The sequence below is a fragment of the Pseudorca crassidens genome, chromosome 5, assembly GCF_039906515.1.
Source record: "Pseudorca crassidens isolate mPseCra1 chromosome 5, mPseCra1.hap1, whole genome shotgun sequence".
Classification (NCBI taxonomy): domain Eukaryota; kingdom Metazoa; phylum Chordata; class Mammalia; order Artiodactyla; family Delphinidae; genus Pseudorca; species Pseudorca crassidens.
In genome coordinates this window covers 149,224,251-149,243,263 of record NC_090300.1, presented here as the reverse complement: position 1 = coordinate 149,243,263, position 19,013 = coordinate 149,224,251, and the positions used below count along the sequence as shown (strand labels likewise).

General features: G+C 53.3%; 1 protein-coding gene across 23 annotated transcripts in view; it reads right to left on the bottom strand.

Annotated features, from left to right (window-relative positions):
- DIP2A (disco interacting protein 2 homolog A) overlaps window positions 1–19,013 on the bottom strand; it is a 92,014-nt gene that overhangs the window by 29,004 nt on the left and 43,997 nt on the right. For 15 of the 23 annotated variants that reach the window (XR_010943908.1, XR_010943907.1, XR_010943906.1 and 12 more), the window contains 13 exons: window positions 15,634–15,725; window positions 11,878–11,988; window positions 10,562–10,685; window positions 10,107–10,216; window positions 9,665–9,767; window positions 8,246–8,310; window positions 7,931–8,024; window positions 6,835–6,954; window positions 5,432–5,546; window positions 3,920–4,059; window positions 1,761–1,897; window positions 1,215–1,295; window positions 641–768 (listed from right to left, as the gene is read on the bottom strand). Coding sequence is in view for 13 of the 23 variants with exons in the window: in XM_067739772.1 (XP_067595873.1) it covers window positions 641–768; window positions 1,215–1,295; window positions 1,761–1,897; window positions 3,920–4,059; window positions 5,432–5,546; window positions 6,835–6,954; window positions 7,931–8,024; window positions 8,246–8,310; window positions 9,665–9,767; window positions 10,107–10,216; window positions 10,562–10,685; window positions 11,878–11,988; window positions 15,634–15,725 (1,420 nt within the window). In the remaining 10 variants the exon portion in view is untranslated. Of the gene's footprint in view, window positions 1–333; window positions 769–1,214; window positions 1,296–1,760; window positions 1,898–3,919; window positions 4,060–5,431; window positions 5,547–6,834; window positions 6,955–7,930; window positions 8,025–8,245; window positions 8,311–9,664; window positions 9,768–10,106; window positions 10,217–10,561; window positions 10,686–11,877; window positions 11,989–15,633; window positions 15,726–19,013 lie in introns of those variants that run through there. The other 8 variants (XR_010943910.1, XR_010943911.1, XR_010943913.1 and 5 more) reach the window with 6 other exon arrangements.

Sequence of the window (19,013 nt, the reverse complement as noted above, 5' to 3'; positions counted from 1 at the left end):
ATTCCCTGATCGTTTCTTTAAGGTATATTCAAAGGACGGCTCCAGCCAGGCTTATAGGCACCTTAGCTTGAGTAACGAAAGCACTACCTTGAGAAGAATACAGTGAAGGAGTGCAGTGGTTGAGTGGACCAACTAGGAGAAGGGGCTGCCTCCTCCAGGACAAAGAGAGCTCAGAGCTGGACAAGCTGGACAGGGTGCCCCCTCCCCGCCCCAGCCGCCCGGGGCCCGGGCCAGGGGCCCCCTTACGTGCTCTATGGACATGAGAATCTGTAAAGTGACTGCCTAACACATTCAGAGAAGGCGAACTGACTCTATTCCAGGAGACAACAGCCCGCACTCCCGAGGCTCTCCGGCAGCTGCCCAGGTGCCCTCGCCCTCACGCGCACTGTGCTCCGTGCCCAGGTCGAGGTCTGGATCTCACCCTCTAAGGAACCATGAGCTCTGTGTGCGGTGAGGACTCCAACTCTGGCATCCTCGCTGCAAATGTCATCCTGTTCTTTGTGAAGTTCCTCTGATGAACAGGAATTTTTAGGTTTTGTGTATTCAAATCACCAGGCTTTCCTTCCACTGCAGGAGACCTCTCGAAGGTTAGCTAGAGAAGGAACCTAAAGGCACGGCAAGGGGACCCGCAGCGCATCACCTGCCTCTGTAGACAAACTTCATGGGCTCCACGGCCAGTGCGGTGGCCACGATGTCGTCCGCGTTGTGTCTGCGGACCCCCACCACCATCAGCCCGTCCAGCTTGCCCACGACGAAGACCAGGTTATCCTGAAGGCAAGGACGCTGGTCGGGCCCCGGACACGTGGGCAGGCCCTGTGGCTCAGGCCCTGCTACAGAGACCTGACAGCTCGGAGACCAAGTAACTCACAGACAGGGCCAGCGGGCCCCCTGCCCACGGTGACAGGGAGACCCAGGCAGGGGCCACCAGGGGTGAAGAGGCCCTAAGCCTGGCAGGCTTTCGGGGCGGGGCGAGGGAGCACCCAGGGCAGGCATCAGCACCGGAAAGGTCAGAGATGGGAATGCAGCTGAGGGTGAAGTCTGTTAAGGACTTGATGCTCCTGCGCTACAGACAGGGCTCCCCAGCTTGGCCCCAGTGACGTTCTGGAGGCCGGGACTCTGTTGGGGGGGTCCTGTGCACAGGGGATGCAGAGCAGCACCCCTCCCCAGCTCTGAGCCCATCTGCAGGCCCAGGGCTGCCAGCGGGATATACTCACAGGCCCGATGAAGCCCAGCAGCCCCGTCCTGGTGAAAGGTCTGTCGGAGACGGGCGTGCCCCCTGCCGTGACTGGGACAGTCTGCACAGAGTGGGGAGGACAAGGTTAGGCGTGGTCCACAGGGATCAAGCGAGCGGCAGGCAGGTGAGAGAGAGGGCCAGGCATGCGCTGCCCGTGCCGGGCGTGGCTCCTCAGACGGGCATCACCGCGTCTGCCTGGAGGGGAAGGGGCTCCCACCAGGGCCAGAGTCCCTGCCGTCTGGTGAGACCCCCTTCAGGCTCCTGGCCTCCACGGCCCGTGCTCCCCCTCCCGGCCTGTCCCGTCCCGGCCCGGGGTCTGGGGGGCACTCGCTGGACTCCCCTGACGACCCCACGGCTCCAGCCCAGAGGCCAGCTTCCCTGGGCCAACCTGGATCCGTCAGGGCCACGAGGTGCCCACGCAGGGCTGGCCTGACAGAGCGGGCACTGCCGAGAGCCGCACTGTCCCCTCCCACCCCTCCGCAGCTGCGGACTCGACCTCTGCACAAAGTAGGGACCAGGCACGGACCTCAAAGATGTTCTTTGTGATCCCAAGCAGCCCATAGTATGCTGTCGCCGTCGCGCTGGAGTTGACGCAGATTTCTCCAACTTCATCGGTTTTACAGAGGTAAGGGGTCCCCTCCACCTTCACAACACACACGTTAGCTAAAGAGAGAAAACAACCCTCAAGGGCACGAACAAAGAGGACACTGAGATGGGCCATCCCCAGAGACCCGTGGGCTTGGCCTCTGCAGGGTGGACACGAACAGTTCGTGTGCTCCAGGCTTGGACACTCACACCCCTCTGGCCACAAGCCTGCGTGTTCCACACGCGGTGCCTGAAGGTGACAGAAATGCTCCCAGTCACGCGGGCTCTGTCGTCCCCCCCGGCACCGCCCTCCTGAACCCGCAGGAGATGGGCGGTGCCACCCGCTCACACCTTTGCCTTTCGGGCTGGCTCCCACACCAGGTCTGACGACCCCCCCGAGCGTGGGCCCCTCCCGCGGCCCCATGACCCCCTTCTGTCTTCACCAAGCAGCATGCCCGCCGATGCGGCCGCCTGTGGCCCAGAGCCTCAGGAGGGCAGGCAGCGGAGGGTGGCACTGCTGCGTGTGCGTTTCCCCCCAGATCCATGCACTCGCCTGCATTCTAATGCAACAGAGACCCCGCCCACGCCACAACCAGACCAAAAGGGACAACCCCGGCGAGCCGTGCTAACACAACCCTGGGGCTGGCACAGAGAAGGCTGCGCATCTGCCGAAAACAAGACCCCCCAGGTCCTCACTGACAGACCTGCAACAATCCTGGCAACAGACACACACACACCCGAGGGAGCGTGTGCACGCACGCGCACACACACACACACACCCAGGGGAGCACGTGCACACATACACGCCCCAAGGGAGCATGTGCACATACACACACACACCCGAGGGAGCACGTGCACACACACACCACACACACCCCTGAGGGAGCACACACGTGCCTGAGGGAGTGTGTGCACACACACAGAACCTGGTCCAAGTTTAAGAATAAAACGAGAGTCCTTATACTTTCAATCAAAAGAATCACCTATTACAATATTTCACCATCTTTTAAAGAATTACTGTGCTCGCCACATAACAACTAAAAATCAGAAAGACCCTGCTCTTTACCCCTCATAAAATGTTTATGCTGGAGTTCTGCCTCTACAGAACCGCTGAGTCCTTATTTTTGGTAGACTTATGCAAGGAAAAAACACAACTCACGCTTCTAAGAAAGTGGAACTAGAAACAAACTCAAACGTCCCGACTTGTTCTACGTGTCCGACCTCTGGCACACGCACAGGCCCAGACCGCGGCCCGTGGCCCTCCCACTGGTTCCCAGCCTGTCCCCGAGCGTGGGCGGCTCACGCCCCGCCCACGCAGGCCCTGTACCCCGGAGAGCAGCAGACGGGGCGACTGGCGCAGAGATGGGGCCGCTCTCCGGAGGTGCCCAGGTGGGTTGGCAGCTGCCCGGAGCCCAGGAGGGCCAGCACGGGGAGGAGGGCAGCTGGAGCAGCCACGGGGTCACTGCGGTGAGGGGCGCTCCCCATCTCAGTGCCGCAGGGCCTCCCGGGCCCGGCTCTGCTCTCAACTCTCCCCCATGACCCTGCGCAGGGTCCCGCGTGTGCTCGCGCCTGCGGGGGGAGCTTCAGGGCACAGCGCCGTCACCTTCCTGCGCTCGCCGGCTGCCACGGCGGCACAGACACCCCGCGACGCATGCGTCATCTGGGCCCGGGGCCTTTCTGGGAGCACAGGGATCCCTGGGAACCTTCAGGGCCACGCTGCTCCCCTAACAGGCCCTTGTCAGGATGTAGAGACAGTCTCATCACCGGGTTACCTGCAGACGTCCAGGGGTCTGAGATTGACGCCTTGCCTCGAGAGAGGCGTGACGACTGCCTGGTGTGCAGTGAGCACCCAGAACCCGAGCTCTGGCACTACTTCCCCAACGGTGGGGAACCAGAGTCCGGTTCACAGGCCATAGACACACCTCGTATTTCAGCACAACTTTAACTTGATACAAAGGGAGGCAAAAAGCAAAAAATATGTTACTAATTAAAATCCCAATTCACATGGGGAATCACCTGAAGCCCTCTGGTGCTCACGTGCTCCAGAGCCTTTGCTGCCACCCGGCCGCAGGACAAGACCATCCCCAGCTGTGACCTCACCTCCAGGCATCACCTGACCGACGTCCTGAACCGTCAGGACCGAAAGCTTCTCTTCCGCGTCCAGTCTGATCACCCCGTGACTGAGGCAGCTCATCGACAGCACAGCTCTTCTTGGAGGAGGGCCCCCCAGGTCAGGCGGCCTGGAAACAAAACTGATTAACTGACAAGGGGAAAGAGCCCGTGGGCGTAGGACCACGGCCCCCTGCCGACAGGACGATGAGCAGCCAGATGCCCGTCTGCGCCGGCTGTGGGGACGTTGGCTGCAGGACCTTGGGGGGCAGCATGTTATCTCCACAGGTCTGCACGACGCCCCACCCCACGCACTCCTCTGCAGGGGGGCCCTGTGGGCCGCAAGGACGCTTCCACCAGGCCGTCCTGGGACATCCCCCGGAGCCCCGAGCAGCAGGTGAGCAGAGCGACACGCCTCCTGGGAGCAAGCCTGCGAGCACCAAAGCCAGGGGAAGGAGCCTGGGACCGCACGCAGGAACAACGAAGCGCCGGCCACTCCCCAGCCCGTGCCAGCCCGAGACCATCAAACTACCGGCAGAACTGCCCTGAGCAGCCCTTCCCAACTCCTGACCGTGGGAAGCAGGAGAGGGAGGAAAGTGACTGCTGCTGTTTGCGACGCCAAGTTTGGGCCTGATTAGTTTCGCAGCAGCAGGAACCAGGATGCTGAGAAACAAATGTCATATCTTCTCCAGCGGGAAAACACTACTCTGCTGAGCACAAGAAATCACCACAGAACAAAGGAACGAAGAACACCTTATGGTCTGTAAAGAATAAAGACGTTGTTTTCAATGCTAATTATTACTAAAATTTTACCATCACTTACACCACTATTTATAAATACACAGACGTAACACAAGACCACAGCTGAGGCTAATTTGAGTTGAGGGTGGAAAATTAACACTAAGTCACCCTCAGCTGCAAGGACGCTGCCCTCTACCCGAGGATGGCGCTCAGGGCAGCGTGGACGACGTGGGCAGGAAGGTGAGCCGAGGGGCACACCTGCGGAGGCCCGCGGAGCGACATGGATGAGCCCAGAGACAATGCAGCCTGGGGGGCGGAGGGGCTGGGGGCACCACTGGGAGGTCAAGGGTCCCACAGGCACAGACCCCCGTCCACAGCTGATGTGCACTGGCCACCGGCCACCCTGCCCCGGAATAGGGGCGAGTCCTGGCTGCAGTGTTTACTGCGGGACACAAGGCCTTCCTGATGGGAGGAACACTCGGGAAAACCAGCCCGCGTGCTGCAAGAATCCAGAGATGGCGACCCAGGGAGCCGCTATCGAACTCGCGCCACAAACCAGGCCGGTGTGGGACGTGCGGCCAACACAGGCTGCTGGATGTGGCACCTGGGGCTGCCCCATTACAGCACCAACACACCTGGGAAACGGGCCCAGGGCCAGTCGCTGCTCTCGATTTCTCCTGCTCAGGAACAGATCAACCAAATCTGCTACCACAGGTAGTTCGGCTGAACGAGGAAGAACTAAGCGTCTACAGCATGGTCTACCTGCGGATGGCCACCGTGAGCGCCTCCGGGGAACTGGCGCAGGGACAGATCACCTCCGGCCTCAGCCCTCTGGCCTGGAAGACGTTGAGGAACGCGTCACAGGAGGATATGGACCCTGCGTGAGACAGAGTGGACGCAAGAGCTGAGTGCAAGGCCGACGGGCACGCGGCGTGGGGGACGCCCGGCGCCGGGCCTGGAGGCTGCACCCCTTCACCTCACAGTCAAAGTCTCATGGGGAGGGGGTGGGGCTCTTTCCATGAAAAACAGGGCGCGTTCTCAAATCACCAGCAAACAAGCAGCCAACTCTCAGCCCCGCGTTGTCTCTGAGGTCTAACCCACGGCCTCACCCGCCTCCTGGCAGCTCTGCCAAGGGGGAGGTGACCCAGGAGCCGCAGCCGAACCTTCCACCGCTTGAGGCCCCGGCCACGTGCGCGCCCTCTCCTGGGCGTGCCTTGGAGCTGCAGCCTCTGCCAGGCGGCCCTGCCGTGCCTCTCCTGTGGGCACAGCCTAGCTCTCTGTCCCTGCTTCTCCGCCAGTGTCACCGGGCCACGAAAACTCAGCTCCTAGGAGGCTGGGTGCTGCCCGCTCAGGGCCTGAGTCAGCACAGCCCTGTACCCACTGGGGCCCCGGGGCTGCACCCTGACCTGCACCCTCTCTCTGCACAGCGAGGCTCCAGGGAAGGAGGGGACCTGGTCATGGGTCCTTGTGTCCAGCAGAGGACACACAAGACCGTCCAGAGGGCTCGGAGCTACAGGGAAGTGATGGGCACTCGGAGTGGTGGGATCTGGGGTCTGGGGGGCAGCAGCCCCGGGACGGGCTCCTGGTGGCTCGACGGATGCACCGCAGTGGAGGCTTGGAGAAGCCAGCAGCTCCTGGTGCTTTGGAGGCAGGACGGCGGGGCCCTCGGGGTGGGTGGAGGGAACAAGAGGCTTTGGGGTGCTAGAATGTAGGGTGCCCTCCCGAGTGTCGGGGCCACAGCTGGACAGGGTATTAGATGAAAGGCAGCCTCTGGTCCAGGGCGGATTCAGTGCACGAACAGTGATACACAGGTGTTAAAGCAGTGAAAAAACTCGCCGGGAGGACACGGGGCGGCCGGGAACGCGCAGCGGCCACGCCAGTGCAGTGGGGCACAGGCCACAGGCTGGGAGCCTGAACCGGGCTCTGGCTGTATCTACACTCTGGTCAGACCCGCTCAGGCATGGACCTCCCGTCCACTGTGTCAAAACCACTTTAAACGGAGAGGCCTGACAAACACATCTGAGACGCACCCGTGAGTCACCACGAGACCCCGAGTCACAGAGCAGGAGACGCACCCATGTCCACGGGGCACCCAACACGTTCCGGCTCAGCCCTGAGCCCCGGCGGCTGGCCCGCGGGGGCAGGGGTGGGCAGGCGGTACTCACACGGGTTCGCACCGTCGGCCACGACCAGCAGGCGCAGGGAGCTGAGGCTGACGTCCCTCTGACCTCTCTGCGCCAAGAGCGACCAGTGCATGTCGCGGGACTTCACCAGCGCGGCCCGGGCTGCGGGGGGGCGGGGACGCGCCTGCGTCAGGGGCACGTGCACACAGAGCAGGCCGCGTGCTCCCTGCCGCCCAGCCTCCCCGCCCAGCGTACCTAGAAATCAACTCGCTCGTTAGCAACTGATTCTCTCTCGGAGCCTCTCTGCTCTCCCCACACTGGCCCCTCCCTCTCGAGCTGCCCCTTCCACAGCCATGAGGCTGGGCCTGCCCTGTGCTGGGGACCCCGGGGACGTGGGGCTGCGGGGAGGCCCCCGATGTGAACAGACGGGCTGGGCCTCATTCCCGGCCCTGCTCTCACCAGCAGAGGCACCCGCCAAACGCCCCACCAGACTTTGGTTCTCCTCCATTAGACAGGGTAAACAGAGACAGCGCCCAACATGCCACAGAGCACAGCCCACGTCCACATCGGTAACTGGCACCATCATCGGTGCAGTCGGCAAGCACACGGCCACCCGGGACAAGTCAGTGCGAAAAAAGCCCGAGTCCCCCTCAGGGGTGACTAAAGGTGCCCCCGAGCTCCGCCGAAGCAGAGCCAGAGGGACGCTCAGACCACGCAGGTGTGGCCGTGCTGGGGAAGCACCGACTGACCACAGGTGGACAGCAGGGCAGGCTGGGCCCCACGGGCAGCCCCCTCACTCTGGGTCATAAGCCGCTTTGAGTACACAGCTTTGCTACTGGTAGCTTGAAGAGCCCTAACTTCAAATCAAAACCACCTCAAGAACTAAGAATTAGGAGCATTTCTGTGAGAGAATAAAGTTAGGAGTCTACGGCCCTTGCAGAGAAGAGCTGTCCTCCACGACCCCCCAGCTCCCCAGCGCTGGCAACTCAGACCCACCACAGCTGTAGGGGAGCCTGGCCCCGGCCCACACACGCCTGCGGTTCTGCATGCTGCTTTATTTTTTCTTAATCGCCAAAGATAAATTCAAAGAGACTTCTCTAATGAAGGATGAATGGAGAGATGGTGCTATTTCCGTTACCTTTATACGCACACACTTTCTGAATCCAGGAGAGTGGGTTCGCCTTCATCAGCGCGTATGGGATGCTGACCACGTGCATCCTGTTCATGACACTCTGCAAAGAGACGAGCGGTCGGGGCTGGGCACGCACCCCGCCAGGAAAGGCACAGAGAGCATCAGAGCTCTGCTCACAGGACAGCTCAGTCCAGAGACACCGTTCACACCAACACGACTAAGCGTTATCCATCAGCTATGACAGGGTTTGGTGTCACCCACGGACGTGAAACGTTAGCAACCCTCCCTCTAACAGTCAGGTCTTTTAGACACAGCACTCACTGTTAACACTCCATGCCAGAGGCCGGCATCCCTTTTGAAATCCAGCACATTTGTTAATGTTTCAGCTGAAAGAGGACAAAGATGGTTAAACCACGTGTTTAACCATGACTTGTGGGGAGTGACCCTCCTCACAAGTCATGTGCATTTTCAGAGAAACCCTGAGATGATTACATCATCAACATATAAGAGTTTTAGGAAAGATACACAGCGCTCCCAAATGCCATGCACCAATCAATCAATAATGTTGGTTATCAAGTTACTTGGTTATTCAAATTACTGGAAAAACATAAAAGTAGGTCATACAACTGTGGATTAAAACGGAGAATCTGCTGATCACTAATCTGGAAACACAGGGAGCAGCATACACTCCAGAGGCTGCAGGCTTGGATGTGGAGATGAAGGACCGTGGCAGGTCTCTCACCACTCAAACCCTACGCCCGCACACCCCCACTTCTCACGTCATCCTGCAGCCCCGGGAAATGTCACAGGCTCCCTGTGTCACTTCCCTTCAGAGATTGTTCCTTCCCTCCTGCCCACTCTCTCTCCCAGAGGCTGTGCCGAGCGTGCTGTAGGGCGCAGCGGTAGCTGGGGTCCCAGGGCCGCTTCCAGCACAGCCCTGAGCTCAGAGCTCAGGCAGAGGACAGAGCCTGGGGCTGCCAGGCGCACCCACAGGAGGAACACCCAACAGTGAATAGGAAGTTTGGTTTGTGTGCCAGGAAATGCTGCTGCATTCTGCTAAGAATACTGTACACACGTTCCCTTGTTGGCTAAAGAGCCCAAGTTATAGGTGATACATGTATGGTTAGCACTGGATCTGAAGAAAAAGAAAACCGGGGGACCTGATTTGATAGAATTAAAAAAAAACTACGCAGGCCCTTGAACACACCTAAAATCCTTTTCCAAATGTCCACCGAAGTCTTGCCCGGTGCCCTCAGCTAGCCCTTGCTTCTAAACACTGATATTTCAGATTTTACACATACCACTCAATTTACTTCCTAGTTTTGTTCAATTCCAGTATTTTAGTGGAAAGAAGTAAAGTTCTCTACGTTACACAGCTGATATTTCACAGTGAAGAGGGAGCTGCCGGTACATTGCCAAGAGACAAGCCCTGACCACAAATATTCCACTGGTACCTCCGAGTGTGTGACAGCTTAAGCCAAAGCCAGCCACAGAAAACAGTACGAAAAAGTGCGCCCCGATAAGAAAATGCAAAATGCGCTGCCCCTCAGCTCACTGGGCACAGACCAATGGGTAGTGAGTGGGTTTCACGCTCTGTAACGCCAATGTCCAAACTCCACCTGTCCAGGAGAGCAGAGGCCCCGAGCTCGCGAGCCGCACGACCTGGATTAAACAGCAGATGCTACGCGGACAGCATCCAGGTGCCTTGTGCCCGGCTGGAGAGCCGCCCCACACCCTCACCTTCTGAGTAGCCGCATGCCTGGGTCAGAGCCTGGCACTGTGCCAGCAGGGATGCGTGGGACACCGCGACCCCCACGGTGCTGCCTTCTTTGCTGGTTTTATACTGCAAGATTTCAAAAGCACAAGCTCGTTAGGCGATGTCTCTGGAGGCTGTCCCCCTTCACCAACCATCGGTTCAACTGGAGCGCACTTCACGCCCAGGCCCTCGAGGTGACACCCTCAGCTGAAGTCGGGTCACCCTGGGCAGGTACCGAGGGCGACAGGGCACGCGGGCTGGTCCCCAGGGGAGGATCTCAGTGAGTTCCCACAAGACACCTCATCTTTCTGGGGTGAAGGCAAAGCACAGAAGCTGTTGCCTGTGATCTAAGCAGCAGCAGCTACACTCGGGGAACAAGCCCTGAACACGGGGGTCTGTTTCAGCCTCGCCAGGCGAGGTGGCTACCTCGATGTAGGCGGTCCCGGCCCCCGCGTCCTGCGCCGATGGGTGCCAATCCTTGGGGGGCTTAGTCAGGTGCTTCCCGTCTATCACCAGCCAGGTGAGGGGGGGCCAACCTGTGAGGGTGCAGACAGGGACACGGCAGAGGTGAGGGTCAGGAGTCTTTGCTCCCCGCAACGGCGCCTCTGCCGCCCAACATGCAGCCCGAGCTGCTGACAGCTGAGGAGCCTCGCCTCACTGAACCTTTATGAACTTATGTCTGATGGCCAGTGGCCCCCAGGCTGGACAGCACAGGTCGAGAGCCTGACCCAGGCGAGGAGCAAGATTCCCCAAGGCCTAGAACACGGCCTCGCTTTTCCTGAAGGCCCTTCCGTCTCTGTAACTGTCACTGACAGGAAAGGACGCCCGAGGGCCCGGTTTGGCAGAGAACTGGGCCGCATGCTGCCCGCCCACAGGCCCACCTTTGAAGGCCGCCACCTCTCCGGTCTGGGCCTTGGGCAGGCCTTTCTGACAAGCGTCCGTGGTCAGGGCCAGGGCGACGCCACAGCTGCCCAGCAGAAACCCGACCTGCTGGCTGCCAGCGTCCTGCAGAAACAGAGAAGGCAGAGGTGCTCAGCTCACACAGAGCAGAACTCTTTCTCTCAGCCCGTGGAAAATTAGGACAATTCAGCCCTGTGTAGGTATATACTATAGGTATATACTATGTTTTCATCCAAATAAAATACAATTGTTTTTAAATTTGAAAGATATATTTTCTGCCATGACATATAAAGTTCTGGGTAATGGGCTAATTTCTCAAACTTTTTTCTTGCAAATGACATTTAATACCGTTTTAATAAACTCCAAACATAACAGCATTGAAATTTACGCTTGATTTGTGTTTGAAATTTACTGATTAATATGGGCAGGCCTGACCCTTAGCAATCTTAATTATTTCCACACAGAATATGTCCTTCAGTAGAGTTTTATCATTTTCTTCTTATAAATTTTACAAACTCTAGTTTTACCCTAAGAATCCTGGTATTCAAATATCTGTTCATCACATATTATCCTTCGGGATATACTGCTTTTATTCACAAGCTTCACCTTTGGGATTCTTGAATATTTCTTGCTGATAATGCTCATGTGAACAACTGCCTGAGCACTGGGATACCATAGAAAACTATGATTTTCTAAAATACATGCGGAATCTACTCCTAAAATGATCTATTCTTCAATAATCAGATTACCGGTATTTATACCTAAAATGTAATAGCTACCCAGAACACCAGCAACCCGCCCCCTGCCCCGGCCAGAAGTCATCTGTCAGCGATGAAAGCTGCTCGCTGTTATGGAAGTGAACAGAAACCCAAGAGAATGTCATATGTTTAAAACTATCACTTAGAAGTGAGCTAAAAGACATCTCTGTAATGATTTACTTATCCCCAAGAAATGAAAGTTATTATCAATAAACACACCATTTTGAGAAATGATTTAACAAAACCTCATCAAATCCCAACTTCTATGCATTGGAGGAGAAAATGTTAGTTTCTGTTGGGAAATTCAATCAAGTGATACTGGCCCCACCAACAGCTGTTCCAGTGCCCTTGTCACCAGCGAGATACATAAAAGGAGCGTCTGGAGATGAAGCTGCTCTAATCTCTCTGAGACCCGCCAGCCTGTCCCCCGGCTCCAGACGGCACCTGGAGTGAGGAGATTAAGGCCTGCGAATGGACGCGTGGACTTCAGGATGCAGCGTCAGAGACCGTGAACCTGGGGCCTGCACCGCGCTTGCTACCTTTCTTGTTAGTGGCACTTCGATGGGGACAGGAACCAGCTCTGCCAGGAGACACCCATAGAACGCAACAGTGAACATGACAGGGTCGCTATTAGGAAACACCAGTGCCACCTACGAGAGTACAAAGGAAAACCGTGAAATCCACTGGTGAATAATTCAGTCATCTGAATGACTGCTGCTGAGACAGAAAACGTTACTTTGAGTGCTAACCCTTGGTCCTTAAGTGTCTGTAGCCATGTAACTTCTAATACACAGTCTTTAGGTTACGGTCTTTACCTCGCATGCGACAAAATAATGTTAAACTCCTGGGGCTAGAGGCAAGCGCAGCTGGGTCTGCCCGCGGGGTCTAGGTCCAGCTCCGTCCACTCTGACCATCTGGGCAGCAGCGACTCAGGGAAGGACGTGATGGACCATCACCCACCATCAAGTAGCCCAGGTGAAAAACAACTGGACATGAGGAGGGAACCAGGAATCAAAGTCTATCAAAAGGTCTTCCAAAAGAAAAAAATCCTGACACCAATGTTTTACTTGGACAGACCTTCGCTCAAGACCAAAACATTAACAGAGGAGGGTGGTGGGCAGAGAACTCAGCAAGACCCCTACAGCTGCCCTCTCAGAGTCTCCAGGGGGGGCCCACTTCCTGCTCCCACCTGGTCATCATGCTGCCACTGTTTAAATTACATATTCTATTACATTTACCTTACATTTTTATTTTTATGAAAAAGTTTTAAAACACAGAATCAAAATGACGAAAAGTACTAACGAAAAGCAACACCCATATCACCCTTCCCCACTCCCCAAGACAGCCACTTTTAACATGCTTTATATCCTCTTTTTGCCAACTGCTCTTATCTTTTTCGATACTATGCTCACACTGCTGTGTCTTACGTGTGAAGGTATTTGGACATGTGTTTTATTTCCTGTTACTGTAGACAAACACTGAGCCCTCTTCATTACCCATCTTTCTCTTCTCCCATCATCCCAATTTCCATTTCTTATAATGTCTGGTTAAGTTAAAAGCTATTTATGGGATGAGGTTTTTCTAAGTCCCAAATATTGTAATAATAGTGTGCTCGAAACCTACATGATAAGTCAGAATAGTATTTGAGGGAACCGTTAACACAGGGCCTTCGAGGGCTTTGGATAATTAATAACCCTGTACTTCATAAGACAAAATTTAAGCTGTATCTGTATCAAAATTCTGTACTTGAGGACTGGAAATCAAGTTTCTAATAAGTTTGTTGAAAACGGCAAAGATCTCCTTTGAAAGTTGGTGTTAATAGCATTTGTCCCACGATTAAGAACTGTGACCTTTAGCCTAGAGACTGGATGTCTGGTAGAACATACATGTCCTTAGAGAATCTGTTATAAAGGTTGTGTTTGTTCACATATATGAAGTATATTATCACAGGAGGATGAACTTGCCATTCATTTCCAATCACTAAATCAATCGCTAACTGTGATTTCATCAATCCTTTATAATTAACCCAACTGCGTGGATTCACTTGCAAGTCAACGAAGTATCTGGAAGTCCTTGTCCTTGCAAGAACTTTCTTCAAGAGAAAGAAATTTGTGATTCTTAGAATCATTCATTTTAAAGCACAACATAAGTCAGGGGTTCCGACAGGTTTGTTCTAAAGCGCCAGGTATCATAAGGAATCATTCCTGTACTGTTTACGTTTCTACAGCCAAGCGTGCCCCTTCTCTCTGGTGGTGACAGCCACTGCCTCTTTCACCGGCTTCCCTTCCTCTGTGTGCACCGGCCACCTTGCTCGGAAATGCCCCGCTGGGTGTGTCAAACCTGTCAATAGTATTTCTAAATAGCCAACCAGTCAGGTAAGCTCCTGGGTTTCACCAGCTGCTGACCAGCCTGCCCACCTGGGGCCTCGCCCTTCTGGTCCTGTCCGGCTGCTCCTCGCCCACAGCTCGCAGTCACCCTGGGCCACCCTGGTGGCTCTCCTGTTTGGACCACTCACTCGTATGCGGGAGCGCTCCCTCTGTGAGCTTCCCAAGAAAGAGCCCAGGCTTCTGAGTCCTGCCTGTCTGAGAATGGTGCCCCACCCTCACATCCGTCGACTGCCCAGGAAGACCGTACTCCCTCTGGGCTTCCGAAGCACAGCTGTCTCCCCCAGTGCCACACTGAGAAACTGAGGCCCCCTGGGGTTGCTGGCCTCTGTGCACAGCCCACTTTCCCCAGGAGGCCGCGAGGTTCCTGCACCCTGCCCTACGCAGCACTGGGGTAAGCGCCTCGGTGGGGGTCCCCGCACCGCCTGACGGTCCTTCGCCGCCCCCCCCCCGCCCCCCGCTCCGGGGTATAGTCTTGCATCATCATTAGCATTAAAAACTTTCTACTCTCTGTTCCCCCTTCTCTTTCTGGAAGTCCTATCAGTCAGATGTCGGCCTTCTTGATCAAGTCTAATCTGCACCGTTTTTCCTTCCTACTTTCCATCTCGGTCTCCCCCACTAGCATCTTCTTGTTGATTTATGGAGCAATATCTTCACCTCAGATCTCCAGGGATATTAAGACTAATTTAAAAAAAAAAAACAACTGTTTTCCGTATCTAGCTTTCCTCCAAGTAGGTCTGCTTCCTCTTCCTCCCTCCCTCCCCCCACTTTCCCCTTTTCTTTTTTTCCCCATTTTTTGCCCTTTGGTTGTGCTCTTTCACATTGAAGTTTCGTGGTCCATAAATGTCCTTGGCTACTGGTCCACATTAAAGACTGAGGCACTCGAGAGCAGTCTGAAACCCCACACCATCCTGTCAACCTACAGCTTCCCTGCTGGGTGACCTGACCTCAGGCAACCTTTCTCACTGGGGATTTCACGGCTGAGTATGCTGGCTTTCACCATGCTGGACCTCCCGCTACACCAGGGTTCCCCAAGTCTGGCTCAGTTTGCCTAGAGCAGTGCTGTGTAGCAGAACTTCCCACAATGGTGGAATCGTTTTTTTTCTCCGAGCTATCAAATATGGTAGTTAGTTGTCAGCCACACGCAGTGACTGAACCCTGGAAATGGGGCTCGTGCAACTAAGGAACTAAAACTCTAATTTCATTTAATTTGGGTTAATTTAAACAGCCCCCTGTGGCTATTGCCAACCATGCTGGGCAGTGCAGGACGAGGAACTGAGCCCCAAGCCTCCTCTGAGTTCTGTTCTGGCCACATGGAAGAGGGAAGGAGATGAATATAAAACACACAGAGTTTCAAAGTAAGGTCAACGTTTCTTCACAAAACTTAAGCTTTGGAAATGTAGCACTGATTAATATCTGACATTAATATTTTTATTAAAATCAACACATATGAAGTCAAAGAGAAAAGAGGTTTAAGAAACAGTGGCGCAGTGGTTGGGAGTCCGCCTGCCGATGCAGGGGACGCGGGTTCGTGCCCCGGTCCGGGAAGATCCCGCATGCCGCGGAGCGGCTGGGCCCGTGAGCCATGGCCGCTGGGCCTGCACGTCCGGAGCCTGTGCTCCGCAACGGGAGAGGCCGCAACGATGAGAGGCCCACGTACCGCAAAAAAAAAAAAAAAAAAAAAAAGAAAAAAAAGAAACAGGAAAGGGGCAATAAGGGAGGATAAAAGGAACGATCATTTTACCTACATCAACACAAACTTTTTCCACATTTAATATTTTTTCATTGCTGACTTAAATCCCTTGTATTAATGCTGTAAATCTGAACAACTGAGAGCACACTGATGTCAATGAAACAGATTTTTAGTCTCCATTCTCACTCACTCCAACAAAGGTGCATTTGGTTACTTACTCTGTCTCCGGGTTTAAGTAGTGGTTCATTCTTACTAGTCAGTTTATTAAGTAGAGTATAAGCTAGTTTTAAACTCCGACTCCAAAGTTTGCCTAAAATAAAATAAAAATACTAAGCAATGTAAAATTTAAGAAACTAATAATTAACATTTTAATGTAGCAATCATAATATCCCATTAACATACCATTATTACTCTATTGCTGAAAATTCAGGTAGTTTCCAATTGATAATTATTTTGCACAATGCTGCAATGAAGTTTTCTCTTAAAAACAACTTACAGATTTATTTTTCTTAACAGAAAAGTAAAACAGCATTTTATTATAGAAAATTTAGAATGTAGAAAAGCCAGCTGAAAAAAGCATTCTGTTATATATGTATACACACAGACACACACACACACACACACACACATGCATAATTTTTAAGAAATGGGATCATACTTCACCCTTTTTTCAATCAACATTGCACTGTGAATGCGCTTTCATGTCTTTGAATGTGTCTCAATTATATCCCTTGTAAGAGTGGCATATAAGTCATTTAACCTTTACAACAACAATTCATGAGGTGGGTCCATCTTCATCTCTGCTTCCACTCAAGAGGAGACAGTCAGGGAGATGTTAGGGAACCTGGCAGAGCCACGGGTGGCTGGAGGGGAGCGTCTGGACCCCTCCTGAAGGTGCCCAGCCCTGTGGGTGCTTCCCTGAGGAACGCGGCACATGATACACGGGACAGTGAAGGGCAGGGGGAGAGGGGGAGGAAGACAGAAACGCCTGAGTCCACCCCAAACCGGAAGCAGCCCTCCCACTCACCCTGCGCGGTGCAGCAAAGCAGGAAGACAGAGCCGTCCTTCTCCCTCCCCACCCCTTGGCAACCACGCGGCAACCACACGCCCTTTGCTGTAAATAGTCTAAACTCGGGCACAACGTTGTGAGATAAGTGAACTGTGGGGCCTGAGAAATAAATGAGAAAAATAGTCAACTCAAAACACCGCTGCCTTTGCCTAAATAGGAAGGTCAACTCAAGATGTTAATAACTGTAACTGTAACACGTAAAGATTTCCAAACTGAATCCAGATATTTATAAAAAGAAAAACGCATCATGACCTCTCTGCAACCATGCAAAGAGGTTTAACAGAAAATCAACATAATTTGCCACATTAACAGAATAAAGGTGAAAAAAACTAAAATAATTTACCATTCAGGATTTTAAAAATCCTTCTTAAATTTGGGATGAAAGGAAACTTCCTTAATGTGATTGTTAAAAGTCATCTTTAAAAATTCCACAGGCGGTATCATAACTAATGGTCAGATATTGAAAGCTTTCCCTCAGAGAGCAGGAGTAAGTCAAGGACAGCTGCCTGTTACTGAAAGTCTCAGCCAATGCGACTGGGGTGAAAGCGGCAGAGAAGGTAAAACAATAAGAAACAAAACTGTCATTATTTGCAGAAGACGTGACTGCACATATCATGAATCCTATAACTGAAATCAGCAAGGCTATCAGATATAACAGCAACACGCAAATAGCATTTAGTATCTATGTGCCATCAATAAACAGCAAATATTTTAATGATACTATTTATAATAAGATTTAAATAAACATGCCAAATATCTAAGAAAATGTGTTACAAAAAATATGCAAAGTCTCCCCCCAGAAACTTATAAAACAGTACTGAGGTTGATAAAGATTTGAATGAACGGAGGAACCTATTATGTCCATTTGCTAGAAGGCACCGTAATGCAAACGTGCTAATTCTCCTCAAACTGCTCAAGGCAACGATAACGAAAACCTCAACAGGTGTGTTTGTGGCACCTGACACAAACTGACACTGAAATACCAGGGCGAGAGAAGCCAAGACATTCTGGAAGAAGGAGACAAGACAGGAAGACTTTCTCAATGGACGTCAAGACTATTATAAAGCGACAGCAATTCAGAGAGTGTGGCTGGGACTTCCTGCGGTCCAGTGGTTAAGACTTCGCCTTCCAATGCAGGGGGTGTGGGTTCGATCCCTGGTTGGGGAGCTAAGATCCCACATGCCTCAAGGCCAAAAAACCAAAACATAAAACAGAAGCAACACTGTAACAAATTCAATAAAGACTTTAAAAACTGTCCACAACAAAAAAATCTTTAAAAAAAAAAAAGGGCTTCCCTGGTGGTGCAGTGGTTGAGAGTCCACCTGCCGATGCAGGGGACACGGGTTCGTGCCCCAGTCCGGGAAGATCCCGCATGCCGCGGAGCGGCTGGGCCCGTGAGCCGTGGCCACTGAGCCTGTGCATCCGGAGCCTGTGCTCCGCAACGGGAGGGGCCACAACAGTGAGAGGCCCACGTACCGCAAAAAAAAAAAAAAGAGCGTGCTATTGGCGTAAGGGTAGAATATAAATCAACGTGATAAAACAAAAAACCCCAAACAGACCCACCCCCGTGTGGACAACTCCACTGACAACACAGGTAGCACCAAGGGGACAAGAACGGGACAACTGCCATCTTTCCTGAAGAACTGACCCGGAGGCCAGGCCCACACCACACACACAAACTAAACTCCCTCCGGGTGGGCGGCAAGTCTAAACGCGGGTGGGAGAACAGCAGAGCTAGAGCCCAGGAGGGGAGGAGGGAAGCCTGCTGCAGGGCCGTGAGCGGCCAGGGCACACAGTAAGCCGCCAACAAGGACTGGCATCCAGAACGCACAAAACGCCCACAAATAACCCTGTATAAAAATGTGCAAAAGATTCAACAACATTCACAAAAGAGAAAAACCCAAATGATCGAAAACAGGAGAAGATCTCGACCTAGTCATCAGGAAAAGGCAAATCAGCACCACAACGACTGTCACCATATGCTCACCAGATGAGCCAAAATTAATAAGCCTGCCAATGACAGGGAGAAGGTGGGACTCATACACTGACCAGGTAAGTGCAAACTGGAAAAGTCTGGAATTATCTGATAAATGTAAAGATGTCATAATCCCAGAACTAGCTAGCACCTCCTCTCCTAAGTACACACCCTACAAAAATGCACGCTTACACACCAGGTAGCACATACCGGAATGTTCCCGGTAGCACTATCTGTAACAATTAAAACTGGAAATGACCCAAAAGTCCATCAACAGTATAATGGAGACATACATTCTGAAATATTCAATATTCATTCCTCAACAGAAATGAATGAGCTACAACTATACACAATGATACGGATGAATCTTAAAAGCATAAAGGTCGGAGACTCTGCTTCCACACAGGAAGGAGCAGTGGTGGCAGACCAGCACTCGCACCCAAAATGACTTAAGACTGGATAAAATGCAAAACCATCTGTCGGAAGCAGCAAAGACAACTAGAGGAGTTAAGACCCCTGGGGAAACCCTTGGGAGGTGAGCTGACCTTCAGCAG